Raw genomic sequence first — 15,078 nt, forward strand, 5'->3', positions numbered from 1 at the left:
ATATTCAGTATTATTCATAATAAGATTAAAAAATCAATTGATTAGATATCGAGCAAGGATATTTCTTAAATCCTACACTTTATTCCATATACACAAAAATTTCTTCTTAACAGTTTTACCGACGATACAGCTTTTTTTCTAAAATAAACCCATCGTCGTGCAAGAATATTACACAAATACACAAAAAATTCTTCTTTTTAATAGTTTTATAATTTTACTGATAGATAATTCTTTTCTTTCTTTCTTCTCAGTGGACTACGTGTTGCGTAAGGGTATTTCTTAAGTTTTATATTTCATTCCATCTACCCAAAGAATTCTTCATTTTAACAGTTTTTCTTTTTCTTCTTCAATTAATTAGAGAAAACTATATTATCTTTTATTGACAATATTATTAGTGCTGTTTTGCATTAACAGGTTATTTTATTAAATAGTGGTTTTTTGTTTTTTTTTTGGTTCCGACTATGGAGTATTATTCATAATAAGATTAAAAAATCAATTGATTAGATATCGCGCAAGGATATTTCTTAAATACTACACTTTATTCCATATACAGAAAAATTTCTTTTTAGGCGTTTTATCGATGATAAAGTTGTTTTTCTTAATAGACGTCACGCGAGGATATTTCTTAAGTGCTGTACTTTATTCCATATAAACAAAGAGTTCTTCTTTTTAACAGTGTTCTGATGATGGAACATTTTCCTTTTTTTCAATAGACTAGGTGTCGCGCAAGGATATTCCTTAAGTCTTATCCTTTTCTCAACCTACAATTTTGCTTTTAACAGTTTTACGCTTCATTTAGCAAGTCTTCCTCTCAATTAACTAGGTGTCGTGCAAGATTTTTAAGTCCTGTAATTTATTTCTCATAGAGAATCTTTTGAATTGTTTGATTGATGATACAGAAGTTTCCATCTTTTCTCTCAGAAGTCCCGACGCCGAGGATACATCTTAAGTCAAATACTTTATTGTATATACTGTTTTTATTATAGTAAGAATTAATAAGGATATAAAAAATATTTTTTTAAATATGTTTTGACCGACGTTACTGAATGTATCTTAGCGTTTTTTTTAATTTTTTATGTATCTAATCTCAATGCAATCCTAATTTTATATTTAAAAACATACTAACTGTTATACAGTCCGTGAAATATATGCTCAACAAAGGAAGAAAAGAAAAAAAAACAAGTATTTTACTAATGATTTAATCTTAGACAATGGCACGCAATAACTATTATCAGGGGTAGAAAATTTTTGATGCCACCTTGAAATCTCTGTAATAGACATTAATGCTCTTTCAGGAAATAATTGTCCAGGGTTATTTCCGGTTATATCACACAATTCGGTTTAACTGTTAGATCTTATGTCGAATCGGCATAATTTGACTGCCGCAATTATGCCTTAATTAGATAGTTTAGCATTATGGCCATTTTTTCGCAGTCGTTCGAGTGTGTGTGTGTGTGTGTGTGTTTGTGTGTCTATCGGGGAAAGTTGAAACCATTATACCCTATTGAGTCTTATTTACAGATCATTTCCTTCCGCCGGACTTGGTCAATTCCGCCGCTCCGGCCACTTAGCGTCTTAGCATATTCGCGTGTTGTAAATAATTGTAATTTTCCCCATGCGTCGGAAGAAAGATTCGATCCGTCGATGCCTCCTTTTGGTATTCAGATGGAAAGAAAGTCACTGTTGGAACGACGAGAGAATAACAATTATTTTGGCCATGTGCCGTCTCGATATCCATAGTTTATGCATATTTGTATATAATCAAACGAAAAAAAGGTTCAAACGATCAAAATGATAGAAAGGCTTGCGCCTATTTAAAATCATTCTGAGTGATTTGACGATTCCATTCATCTGAAACGAAGAAGAAAGCTTGTATTTGAAAATCCGATATACACCTGAAAAATAGTCTTGATATTCTTTTTAGAGGTCTTTGGTCTCTACGACCACCCCTTGCATAAATCAACCCCAAACAATTGAGGCAGAGAAAGCTGACGTTATTAATGAACAACGGGTTATAACGAAGAGCCGAGGCGAAAGAATTGATTTCTGATTGAAAAGAAATTACGTTCAAAGCTTCGGATGCGTCGATCATATTCAGACTCTCTGTTCCTGGAGGTTGCCTTCCCATTAGATAATCGGAGTTTGCCGAGGCGCCTCTTCGTTGCGCAACGTCTCAAGAAGAAGAAACGACTCCATTGTAGTATGATTGATAGACTCCGGAGCATGATCAAACAAAGGTTGCATCATCCCCACTCGTCCTGAAAAATCATTTAAGTAAACGGAAAAGGTTCTAGGTCAGATGACCAAATTAACATAGCCAAAAGCCATCCGATTATAGTTGAACAAAACATTTGAGAAACTCCATAGGTTTTTCCGAAAATATGGCATTCACGTAAATTTTGATTTCTTTATGGAAGACATGTTCTAAAAAGAACATCATAAAAAAGTTAGCTTCGTTATCAAGTTTCTAATAAAAATAGAAAAGACACAAGTACCCGAAATATATTCTTTCTCTGAGGATAGATAATATATATATCTATATATATTAGATGATTTATGCCGTTTCATAAATGACAGGTTCAATTATGTTAGCTACAATACCAGCATAAACACATTAGCTTAGTCATATTTCAAAAAATATGATTAAATCAAATCGACAACCACGAATTACAATTGTAATTAAATTATTAGTAGAATGTCAGTTTTAGATAATAACTTCGCGGCAAAGGAAGTATTTGTTGCTTATAATGAAAGTTAATGGACTTAAATATCGTTCGGAAGAAAATTTCCTCAATTATTTAAACGCCTTTTAATTTGTTCGTTTCAACTTATTATCCTTGACAACGGGATAATTTTTAAAATGAAAGGTGCGAAGTATCGGGTTCTGATTAATTACGAACGATTAATTTGAAATTTCTCTTTAAAAAAAGAAAAAAAAGAGCAATTGTGGTATTTGAACATTTCGATTTTCTCAAACTGACCAAAAGCCCAGCTGTTTTAAGCATATTTCTAAAAAAATTTAGTTCATTGTTTCTTCAATTTTTTAATTTTTCCATCTACTGTCTGTTAAGGAATTCACTCTTGTGTAATAAACGTCTTATAGTGTTTCATCTTTATATAATTTTATTTTCAACAATTACTTTTTAAACAATTATGTTAGTTATAATTTACAACGTGTGTATGCTCTTCACAAGCATCCTTGTCAATGTTCCCAGTGTATTTCTACAGACTTTTCTATTTTTTTTTTTTTCATTTTAAAGTTTTAAATGTATCAACCACCTTTTTACTCATGAATAAACTTGAATGGTATGGTCTGAATGAAAAAACAATTGTTTTACGAATTTTTGATAATGACCTTTAAAAAACTCGAAAGCTTGATAGTAACAATTAAGCATAGCTTTTCATTCAGTCCATACCGAGATCCAGGTTACTTTTTCAATTTACTTATTGGTTCTACTATTTATTAGTTAAGGAAATATTCGGGTTAAAAAAAAGGCCTCGTCTGTGAATTTTTCAAAAGCATTTTCAAGAAGTGTCTCCAGTGTATTTCTACAAATTTTTATATCATTATTTTTTAAATATACTTATTGGTTCTACTATTTATTAGCTGAGGAATATGATATAATTTTCTAGTAGCTGAAAATTAATTTTTTTTTCAAACGCATTCCCATCAGATGTTCACATGTTATTACTACAAATTGTTTGTTATTATTTTTCAATTATCAATTTTTTTTCTAGTATTGATTTCTTTCAGAAACATGTAAGTTATATTAAGAATCTTGTAAATAGATGGTTCACACTGTATTTCTATCGAATTTTTTGGTCGTTATTTTTTCAATTTACTTATTTTTTTCTAAATTTGATTTTGTTATTAATTATTTGGATTATAAATAAGAGTAATAGGTTGATTCTTTAAAGCATCCTCAACAAATTTTCACAGTGTATTTTTAAAAATAATTAGGTCATTATTTTTTCAATTTATATAGTATTTTTTTATTTTTCCCAACTATTGTTTGTATTTCGTATTTTTACAATTATTGTTTGTTAAGGAAGTGCATATGAAGGTTATAAAATAATCGTTACCGTTAATAGTGTATCGTTTGAACACATCCCCATGAGGATATAGTGTTTTTTAATTTAGTTATTTTCCTTGATTTCAGTAAGAATTATGTGGGTAATAAAATAAGAGTCTAAGTTGATTCTTTAATTTAATGCACATCAATAGTTCACATTTTATTTTTAAAGATTTTTTGATAAATAATTTTTCATGTTTTCTCATTATTTTTCTTATAGCTCAAGTGTGATTATAAAAACAGCAGCTTATTGGCCGAGGGTCGTGGGTTCGAATCCCGCTCGTGACACTGACTTTTTTACCTCAACCAATGCGCAACATAAAGATTAATCAATTGAAAAATGTTATTCGGTCAATCGGACCACAAACTATAATGAATTTTTCTTATTGTTGAGCTGTTTCTGAATTACACGGATTATGAAATAATTGTTTAGTAGGTGAATTCTCCAAACGTATTCTCATCAGATGTTCACATGATATTTCTAAAACCAATTTCATGATTTTTTCAATTTTCTTATTTTTCCAATTACTGTTTTTTAAGGAAGGTTATAAACTAATAGTGTAATGAGTTGGTCGTTTGAAAACATCCTCATCAGGCTACATAGAATATTTCTAAAGAATTTTACGTCGTTGTTTTTCTTACTTTTGATTCCAGTAAGAATTATGTGGGTTATAAAATGAGAGTCTAGTAAGTTGATTATTTAATTATATGCGCATCAATAGTTCACAGCGTATGTTTAAAAATAAATATTTTTTCAATTTACATATTTTGCTTATTGTTGAATTATTTGGGAATTACGCTGATTATGAAATAATTGTTTATTAGGTGAATTCTTCAAACGCATTCTCATCAGATGTTCACATGGCATTTCTAAAAAAAAGTTTTGGCATTATTTTTTCAACTTACGTACTTTTACTACTAGTGTTTTTTGAGGAATTCAATTTACCTTTTTTCAAAAGAATTGACCTTTTTTTTATGAATTATGAGGGTCTACTGAGTTCATTCTTTAAATACAACCGCATTAATTGTTCGCAGTATATTTCTAAGTAATTTTCGATCTTATTGTTTCAATTTACAGATTGTTCGTATTTTACGTTTTACGTTATATACGTTTAGAAGTTACGTGGATTATGAAATAATTACTTCTGGGTAAATTCTTCAAAAGCATTCTGGTGGTATTTTTAAAGATTTTTTTTTGTGATTATTTTTTCAATTTTCTTATTTTTCCAACTATTGTTTGTTAAGGACTGTTCCAACTAATGTTTACGTCGTTGTTTTTTTAACTTAGTCGTTTTTCTTACTTTTGATTCCAGTATTTTTTCAATTTACATATTTTTCTTCTTGTTGAGTTGTTTGGGATTATTCTTATTGTTATGCTGATCATGAAATAATTGTCTAGTAGGCGAATTCTACAAACGCATTTTCATCAGATGTTCACATGATATTTCTAAAAAAAAATTTTTTTGACATTATTTTTTCAACTTACGTACTTTTACGACCAGTGTTTTTTGGTTGAATTCAATTTATCTTTTTTCAAAACAATTGAACTTTTTTTTAGGAATTATGAGGGTCTACTAGGTTCATTCTTTAAATACATCCGCATTACTTGTTTGCAGTATATTTCTAAAGAATTTTAGCTCTTATTTCAATTTATAGATTGTTCATAATTATTAATACGTTTAGGAGTTCTGCGGATTATGAAATAATTATCTTGTGGGTAAATTCTTCAAACGCACGCTGGTGGTATTTTTAAAGATTTTTTGATTATTTGTTCAATTTACGTATGTTTACCACTATTATTATTACAGTTAGTTTGAGGAAGTGTGTAAGCTGTAAAATAAGTGTGAAATATGTTGATTAGTCATACGCATTCTCATCAGGTTTTCACGTTGTGTTTTGAAAGATTTTTAGGTCGTTATTTTTCAATTAGCTTTTTTCAAAACTATTGATTTTTTAAGGAATTATGGGGGTCTACTAGGTTCATTCTTTAACTACATCCGCATTAATTGTTTGCAGTATATTTCTAAGGAATTTTCGATCTTATTATTTCAATTTACAGATTGTTCATAATTATTAATACGTTTAGGAGTTTTGTGGATTATGAAATAATTATCTTGTGGGTAAATTCTTCAAACGCATGCTGGTGGTATTTTTAAAAAAAATTTTATGATTATTTTTTCAATTTACGTATGTTTACTACTAGTTCGTTTGAGGAAGTGTGTAAGTTGTAAAATAAGTGTCTAATATGTTGATTCTTCTGCATTATCATCAGGTGTTCATTGTGTATTTCTATAGAAATTGAAATTCTATAGATTCCAAAGAGTCGGATTTATTGTACAGAACAGTCTTGAGAATAAGGTATAAAATTTCCTTTTCGATACGGAAAATTGCCAATATATTACACGTGGGAAAGCGTAAGGTGGGAACCCACTCCTTGTCTTTTGGGTCCGCTTCGCCGGGCGGGAGGAACATTAATTAAGACGGTGAGAAAAATTACGTGGGGGGGAAACCAGCGGGGTTTAGCCCAGCTCCCGGTAGCCCAGTGTCCCTCGAGACAAGTGCCCAGACATGTTCTTCAGGAGGACCATGTCCGTCGCAGGCGAAGAGGACGAAGGAGCTTCGACGACGGCCAGCGCCGAAGCCCTCGCCCCTGGCCCTGCGAGAGCACCGGCGAGATTCCACTATCTTACAGACCAACCACTCGAAATAACCAGCTCACTCAAAGGATACAATTTTAATTACCCGGTAGGATTTTAAACGACATCAATCATTTATTTTAAAAAATTATACCTCTTTTATTTTGATCACTGTAATTACTTTTAATTTTACTCTAAACTTCTCTTTAAACAACGTCTTACGTTTTATTTAATTATACAAGACCTTATACATTGCTTACAGCATTGCATACAGCAAAAAGAATTAACCCAGGTCAAATAGATTGCCACAAATGGCAAATTTTTGTCAGACATGCTTTTTTTTCAATAGTTGCAGTTTTGCATAACTATTACAAACTAAGCACAACTGACAAAGAAATACCAAAAAGTACTTTAATACTGACAGCTTTCGGTAAAAAGTTGTCGTGATCAACACAATAAAGTCTATTATACAATCATCAATGGCGAATTATGTTTGTCGTGTTATTTTTTAAAATATTTGTACATAAGATATTGACTAATACTTTGTCAATTTGTCTCAATGTTTCCAAATTCGACTAATTTGGTTTTTAATTGATTTAACTGACCTTTTAAGAGCTCATGAATATGTAAAATGGTAACTGGACGTTACATGAGTATAGATCGACCAAAGGCCACGTGGTTACTAAAAATTTAAATTTTTTAATAAATTTGGCGATCAAAATCAAACAGAATTTATTTATGCAAAAATATGAAAAATGGGTAAAATAATTATTTTTTTAATCGTCCATACAGAATTGCTAAGATCTTAAGAGGAAGAGGACAATATTATACATCTTTATTTCACTTGTAAACATATAAGCATTTCAAAATTGGATACTTTCGAATATTAAAAAATAAAGTTTCAAATGTATAATTTATGATAATTAAGTTTGGAGAATCGACACGTGGTGTCCTTTGACCCAGCGATTCATGTACACATAACAAAGCATTCTTTTTCTTTCAAAAGCTTTTTCATACATGCCATTTACATCAAATATGTAATTATCAAATTTAAACAAAGGAAACATCGAAAGATAGTTCAAATCAAATTCCATTTAAAAACTGTATTTTATTATCTTTAATAATCGATATATTCTAACGTTGGTTTTCCTCCTATATGTTATTTTCCTACTATTTTTTTTTATTAACCCTTTCTTGCCCAAGGCTGCTTCAGAGGAATACCATCTTTAGCAATTTTTCTTAAAGTTACCAGGAAATCACGCGAGTATAGGGCGTGGGCAGTGTTTTACCTTCCATGTTTCATCCCGCGTATTGGCAACACTGATTTTTTTGGCGCCCAATCTAAAACCTCTATCTTGGAATCTTCAACCGGCTCTGCAACCCATTACTGCATGTTCTATCGATTGGTATATTTGCCAAACATAAAAGTTTTATGTACAGTTTAAAATTTAACACTTTTTTGCTCAAGGCAGATTCCGATTAATACTAAATTTAGCAATTTTCTGAAAGTTAGGAGGAAATCAGGTGAGTTTAGGACGGGGGCAGTGTTTTACCTTCAACGTTTCATCCCGTGTATTGGCAACACTGATTTTTTTGGCGCCCAATCTAAAATCTCCATCTTGGAATCTTTAACTGGCTCTGCAACCCATTACTGCATGTTGTATCGATTGTTATATTTGCCAAACATAAAAGTTTTATATTTAAAATTTAACTCTTTCTTGGTCAAGCCTGCTTCAGATGATGTATCGATTGTTGTATTCGCCAAACATAAAAGTTTTATATACAATTTAAAATTTAACTCTTTCTTGCTCAAGGCTGCTTCAGAGGAATACCAACTTTAGCAATTTTGCAGAAAGTTAGCAGGAAATCACGCGAGTTTAGTGCAGGGGCAGTGTTATACCTTCAACGTTTCATCACGTGTATTGGCAACACTGATTTTTTAGGCATCCACTCTAAAATCTCCATCTTGGAATCTTCAACTGGCTCTGCAACCCATTACTGCATGTTGTATCGATTGGTATATTTGCCAAACATAAAAGTTTTATATACAATTTAAAATTTAACCCTTTCTTGCTCAAGGCTGCTTCAGAGGAATACCAACTTTAGCAATTTTCCTTAAAGTTAGCAGGAAATCACGGGAATTTAGGACTGGCAGTGTTTTACCTTCAACGTTTCATCCCGTGAATTAGCAATACTGATTTTTTTGGCGACCAATCTCAAATCTCAATCTCGGAATCTTCAATCTCCAACTGGCTCTTCAATCAGTTGGAGATGAGTAGTGACTCCATCTTGTATCGATTGTTATATTGCCAAATATAAATTTTTTTATGTAAAGTTTAAAATTTAACTCTGTTTTGGTCAAGGCCGTTTCAAAGCAATACCAACTTTAGCAATTTTGTTTAAAGTCCGCTGGAATTCCCGCGAGTTTAGGGCTGGGTCAGTGCCCGTGTGTTGGCAACACTGATTCATTTGCCGTCAAAGTAAACTCTCTGTCACTAAGCTCACGGGATTTACTGCTAACATTAAAAAAAGCTAAAGTTCATGGTGCTCTAAGACAACATTAAGCCTTAAAGTGTTAAAAATCACTTTTTTATCACTCTCCTCGATCATTAGGAACCACCATCATCTCGGACGATAATAATTCACGATTTACCTTATGAAGCTTATAAGTGTCATAATATCTCAATTCTCCCCGTTTTATGCCGATTACCAAAGTAAATTGCCCATTAAATTAGCTTTAGATGATGGCCAAACCGGAAACGAATACATCCGCATGCGTGAGCTTCAACCTTTACATCGGAGAAGATTTTTATATTACAGTCAACATGCAATTTATTGCGGGCTTAATTATAAAATATCGCCTCGTTATTTTTTACAACTTGGATCGATTCGGTGGTTTATTTCATGGAACCTTAAACATACGGCTCGTAAGTGTTCTATTTACAAAAACACCCCTTAAAAAGATTTCAACGCCGAATAAGAAAGGTCGGATGTCAAGTTATTGAATTGATTCAACTCAAATCAATTTGCATAATAATTATTTATATATTAGTATTATTAAAAAATTAAGTGTTCAAAAATTCCAAAATAGTATGCTTTCAAAAATGATTTATTAGCTAAGTTAGCTACAAAAATAAGTTAGTTCTACGTTCTCAGAAATTACTTTGATCTCAAATCTCTTTTCACATTATATTATATATCATTCATTTATTCTAAATAAAATTCAAGATGAGAAAATCTTCATTAAGTCAAAATTTGCACTGAAAAACTGAAGCATATATATGTAACCTGACTGTAACCTTTACTCCTAAAAAACCATGAAATAGTGTTAATAATGGATTAAAAAATTGTTTGGCAAGTTTTTGAACCTAGTCCAGTCAATTACAGTGATAACCAAAATAGTGCAACGTGTGTAGTTGGCGTTTTCTATATACGTTTGATCAAAATATTTGTACGATTATTTATAAATTTGAAAATTATTCCTGATATTGTTAGTTATCAGCCTTCAGAAATTTCAATTTTATGATAAAAGACAATCAAAGTTGATGCCATTTAAAAAGTGAAACACTAAATTTCTTTACACTTTTCCAGGAATATATTCTTTTCATGAAGACAATTTTTAATTTTTTTAATTTAAGCAAATTTTTAACCTAGTCCAGGTAATCACAGTGAGTAAGAAAACACTGCAACGTGTGAACATTGAGTTTACCATATAATTTTGTTCTACTCAGTAATATTTTTTATGAATATGTACAAATTATTCTTTTTATGTAAGGTCTTGGTTGAGATAAAAAAAAAGTCAGTGTCACGAGTGGGATTCGAACCCACGACCTTCGGCTAAATACGCCGCTCTACCACATGAGCTACTGTGACTGGTGTGAGCGGCGTATTTAGCCGAAGGTCGTGGGTTCGAATCCCGCTCGTGACACTGACTTTTTTATCTCAACCAAGGCTTACATAAAAATAATAATTAGTTGAAAGAAGTAACTTGGTCAATTGACCACTAAAACGTAAATGAATATGTACAAACTTGGAAATTATGCAAAAAATTAAAGATATCGTTCAACTTGTAACAATATAAATTCTTATGATCATGGATGATGCCAGTTAAAAATAAAAACTCTCAGATCATTCGGCGACCTTCCGAGGATATATCCCCTTCATCAGGACAATGGACTTTCAGTTATTAATTTAAAATATTAAACAATCATACTTTGCACTTGTATACTTTATGTGTAACACGTCCATATCACTATTTTTAAATTTAACCTAACCTGTCCTAACACTAACCTAACCTAACCTGCAAATTCCTGCCATAACCTTACCCATTTGCACTCCCCGGTAAACACACTGGGTAAAAAAACACTTGGCCAATTTTTAATCCCAATCCGGCAAATTACAGTAATAAAATATTTCCACGTGAAATTATCTACTATATTAATATTGTTCAGCCGTCTATAATATAATTTTAAACTAAAAGACGATCAGAGATGATGCCAATTAAAAAGAAAAATAGTTTCTTTGGTGACTTTTGAGGAAATATATTCCCCTTCATCGCGATTTTCAATTATTAACTTAAAATGTTAAAAACTAGCGCTACGTACTTGTATATTTTTTCCACTTTACCAAAAAAAAATACATTCATGGATATGTAACCTTACCCGCCCTAACACTAACTCTTACTTTAAAGCTAACCTCACCTAACCCAACCCTTGCGCAATCTAACGTGCAAAATCCACATCCATGTGTAAACAGCCCAGTTTTAACGAGAAAAATAAAGATTTTGATATTGGTTCTTTTACAGATCATTAAATGATTAATTTTGACTTTTTTGACTACATTCACTAATTTTTCAAAGCTAGGTGTTGGAATTTTTATGGGATTTCATCGTCAAGCATTCGATCGGTTATTTCACCAGGATATTGAAACTATTATTAATATTTCACAAAGTTAACTAGTATAAGCATGTGCTTACAATACTGAAACCATGTTTTTTTATTATTTTACTTTTTGTATTGTTTCACGCTTGCCAGGTTACGGAAGCTGTTGCAATAGTTAGTAGTGTGCATGTGAAAAATAAGAATGACTTTCACCCCGCTCCAGAGTACGTGGGAACAGAGCACAATCTCACAGTGATCTTTGATAATTTCAAAAATCCATAGGATCGAGTCTTTGTTCCAATTCGGACCCAAAATGGTTTAGGTGGTGGGACAGGAAGAAATCTATAAGCTGAACGGACGATCACCTCGGTTCGATTCGATCCTGCCATAATGGCATTATCACTATGATTTAACTTTTAATTAACTGTTATTTTATCCTGAATAATAGGATCGGCGCCTGTTGATACTTAAATGTAAATCAGCTTTTCAAGGACTTATTAACGGTTTTGGCAATCGGGCTACTTAATTTCTCAAAAGTTGACCTATGAACCTCCTCGAGGACAAACTTCAAAGGTGTTATTATTGCGATTATCTAATTTACACCTTGGCTTAGGATAAAATTATAAAAATAAAACTAATGCCAATGAAAAAACATTAATCATATCTGAACCTATAAAAAAAGGAATGTTTGATATATTTTCATTCAGTGAGAAATGTAAACAAAAAGCTTGCGATATCTACGACTGCCTACCGGTCTTGTATGTCACTTCCTGATCATTTATCTCTTATATAAAGCCATCTGCATTCCAGCATGCAAGTAGAAGAGATCCGGGTCAAGGACAGGGTTAGACTCAGTCCTATGTTACAAATTCTCCCGGACGGGGGGGGGAATCCATACCTCAGAGGCTTTCTGTCACAACTCTTTCTCATTTAGAGAGAATCTAATATTTACAATCTTAATGGCGAAACGTCCATCGAGGGCAAACAATGGTAGAATCAATTAGTAATTACCTGTCAGGCAGATAGCTTTCAGCGGGGTCCGGTGATTGATAAACAGGGACAATATTCGCAAACATACCCCACCTACACACGCAGCATTGTTTCGAAGTTTTTCAATCAAGTGGGGAAGGCGTTAAGTAACATAATTAGAAAATGTATTACCTAATTTTTGTAGAAAGTCGATCGATATCTTTAATCATTAAATCATTAATAATAATTGATCAGAATTAGACGGTTTTCTGAAAAACACTATATTTACGAGGCGCTGATTTGTAAAATGAAATATCAAATTCACAATATTGAAAACGTTTTTATATAACATTTTAAAAAGTATAATAATCATGTCACTTTTAAATGAGACAGTGGACTAGTAGCTCAAAAGTTATGCTTTTTTTAAAAAGCATTTGAAAAATCATTATAAAACTGAATTATCATCTGGTTCTTCTTGTCTTAATTGATCGCCTGAATGTTTTGTTCTTCTTCTCCGTTCACTAGGTTATGCAACTCCATTCACTGTCGCAACGTAGACAAACTCGAAGAAAAAAAACAACCCTCGTTCGAGTCACCCATGGGTCGTGGGATACGCGACGACCCGGAGAATGTAAGCTTATTAGGTGAATAGTTCACGTGCATGTTTCGAATACTCCCACTCGGAATGGCCCGACACAGAAAATTTGTCACAGTCACTTTTAAAGGGCCCCTTCTGAGACCTCGTAAATAATTCCGTACGTCCCAGGTCCTTAATTTATTCTGGCAGGTAATAAGAATTTTCATGAGTACGCTTAGAGATTCTTTTCCGATCTTTTTGATTTATGTAACTCCTCATTTGAATGCTTTAAAAAAATTTGTTGTAATAAATTTGAAAAAGTTGGAAAAGTAAGAATTTAAGTTACTCCGTTGATGTTAACAACTTGGCAAAAGTTATTGCAACAGAACCCCCTATATAGTAGTTCATTCAATAAAATTTTTTATCAAAATTTGTATTCAAAAAATTTTTGAAATATTGCAGCCAGAACTTTTTTGATCTGCCTGGTCAATTTGTGTCTTGGCTTTCCATCATTTTTAGTTGGCCTGTGTGTTATTATGCTGTTCTTTTAAAAATTACATATGAATTTTAAAAAGCACAAACCTCTCTGAGAGCAAAAAGAATGCACATAGTTTCACAAACTGAAAATGGATTGAAAAAATAAAACACAGGCAAACCACTGAAAATTGCTAAAGGGCGTTTGACAAAATCAGCTTGGTTATAAACACCAGGATGGTTTAATAGGGCCAAACTACAAATCCATCACATCCCAGATAATAATACTTCGTTATAATATTTTATAAATAACAAATACGAGAAAAATTATTTTGCATTACCGCAGATATGTTGAGCTAGGTTAGTAAGTAAATAGTAAGTTCAGTATGAAAACCCAAAATATTACGTTAAAAAATCTGTAAACGAACCCATGTCAACACCTTTATTTGTTCTTATCAACAAGGATATTAGGTTAGGTGAGAGTTAGGAATAGGTTAGCTTAGTTACGGTTAGTTACAGATTAGGTTAGTTAAGGTTATGGTTAGGTTACGTAGGGTTGGGGTTAGTGATGCTTTGGATAGAGTTCAGCTTTGACATCAATATTGATTTTTAAATTTAATTTGCTATATCTTTTAAATTCACTAATTTCGTGGTCCGCTTGACCAATTAAATCATTACAATTAATTAAGGTTTTTAGTTGAGATGAAAAAAAAAGTAATGGCACGAGCGGGATACGAATGAAAAATGGCAAAAAGGAGGGAAAACTCATAAGGTGGGGTTGAGATAGGAAGTTGATGTCCGAGTGGATCGAGGTCACGATAGCTCAAGTGGTAGAGCAGCGGCGTATCTAGCCGAAGATCGTGGGTTCGAATCCTGCTCGTGCCATTACCTTTTTGTCATCTCAACCAAAAACCTTAATTAATTGTATCTTTTAAATATGCAACTCTGCGTTCGAAAGAAAATTTTCAATCACAAGACGAAGATTGAATAGGGATAATATTTAACTATTTTAATATGAATATTTTGGAGCTAGAAACTTTTCACTGCCTGACCATTTTTATGTAATCGATTTTGCGTTACTGCAGATCGTTTGGCTAGGTTAGGTTAAATAGTAAATTCAGTATGGAAACCAAAAATATTACGTTAAAATATCTATAAATGAATCCATATCAACACCTTTATTTGTTCTTTCAACAAGGATATTAGGTTAGGTGAGAGTTAGGAGTAGGTTAGCTTAGTTAGCGTTAGTTACAGATTAGGTTAGTTAAGGTTATGGTTAGGTTACGTAGGGTTGGGGTTTGGGCCGCTTTTACGTCATCGATTTAGCGTTACAGCAGATGGGTTTGGCTATGTTAAGTTAAATAGTAAGTTCAGTATGAAAACCCAAAATAATACGTTAAAAAAATTGTAAATGAACCCATGTCAACACCTTTATTTGTTCTTATCAACAAGGATATTAGGTTAGGTGA

At 32.2% G+C, this 15,078-nt stretch overlaps 1 protein-coding gene across 4 annotated transcripts in view; it reads left to right on the forward strand.

The window, feature by feature from the left end:
• Nucleotides 1–15,078, forward strand: part of LOC106670029 (atrial natriuretic peptide-converting enzyme-like) — a 111,695-nt gene that overhangs the window by 40,165 nt on the left and 56,452 nt on the right. Inside the window, exon 1 of one of the 4 annotated variants that reach the window (XM_014400013.2) lies at nucleotides 6,601–6,818. The exons of 2 other annotated variants lie outside the window; for them this stretch is intronic. In XM_014400013.2, coding sequence (XP_014255499.1) covers nucleotides 6,642–6,818 — 177 coding nt within the window. In that variant the 5' untranslated portion in view covers nucleotides 6,601–6,641. Of the gene's footprint in view, nucleotides 1–6,600; nucleotides 6,819–15,078 lie in introns of those variants that run through there. One more of the 4 variants, XM_014400022.2, reaches the window with a different exon arrangement.

This window comes from Cimex lectularius, unplaced genomic scaffold, assembly GCF_000648675.2.
Source record: "Cimex lectularius strain Harlan isolate CLEC.00 unplaced genomic scaffold, Clec_2.1 scaffold92, whole genome shotgun sequence".
In the NCBI taxonomy this organism is placed as follows: Eukaryota; Metazoa; Arthropoda; class Insecta; order Hemiptera; family Cimicidae; genus Cimex; species Cimex lectularius.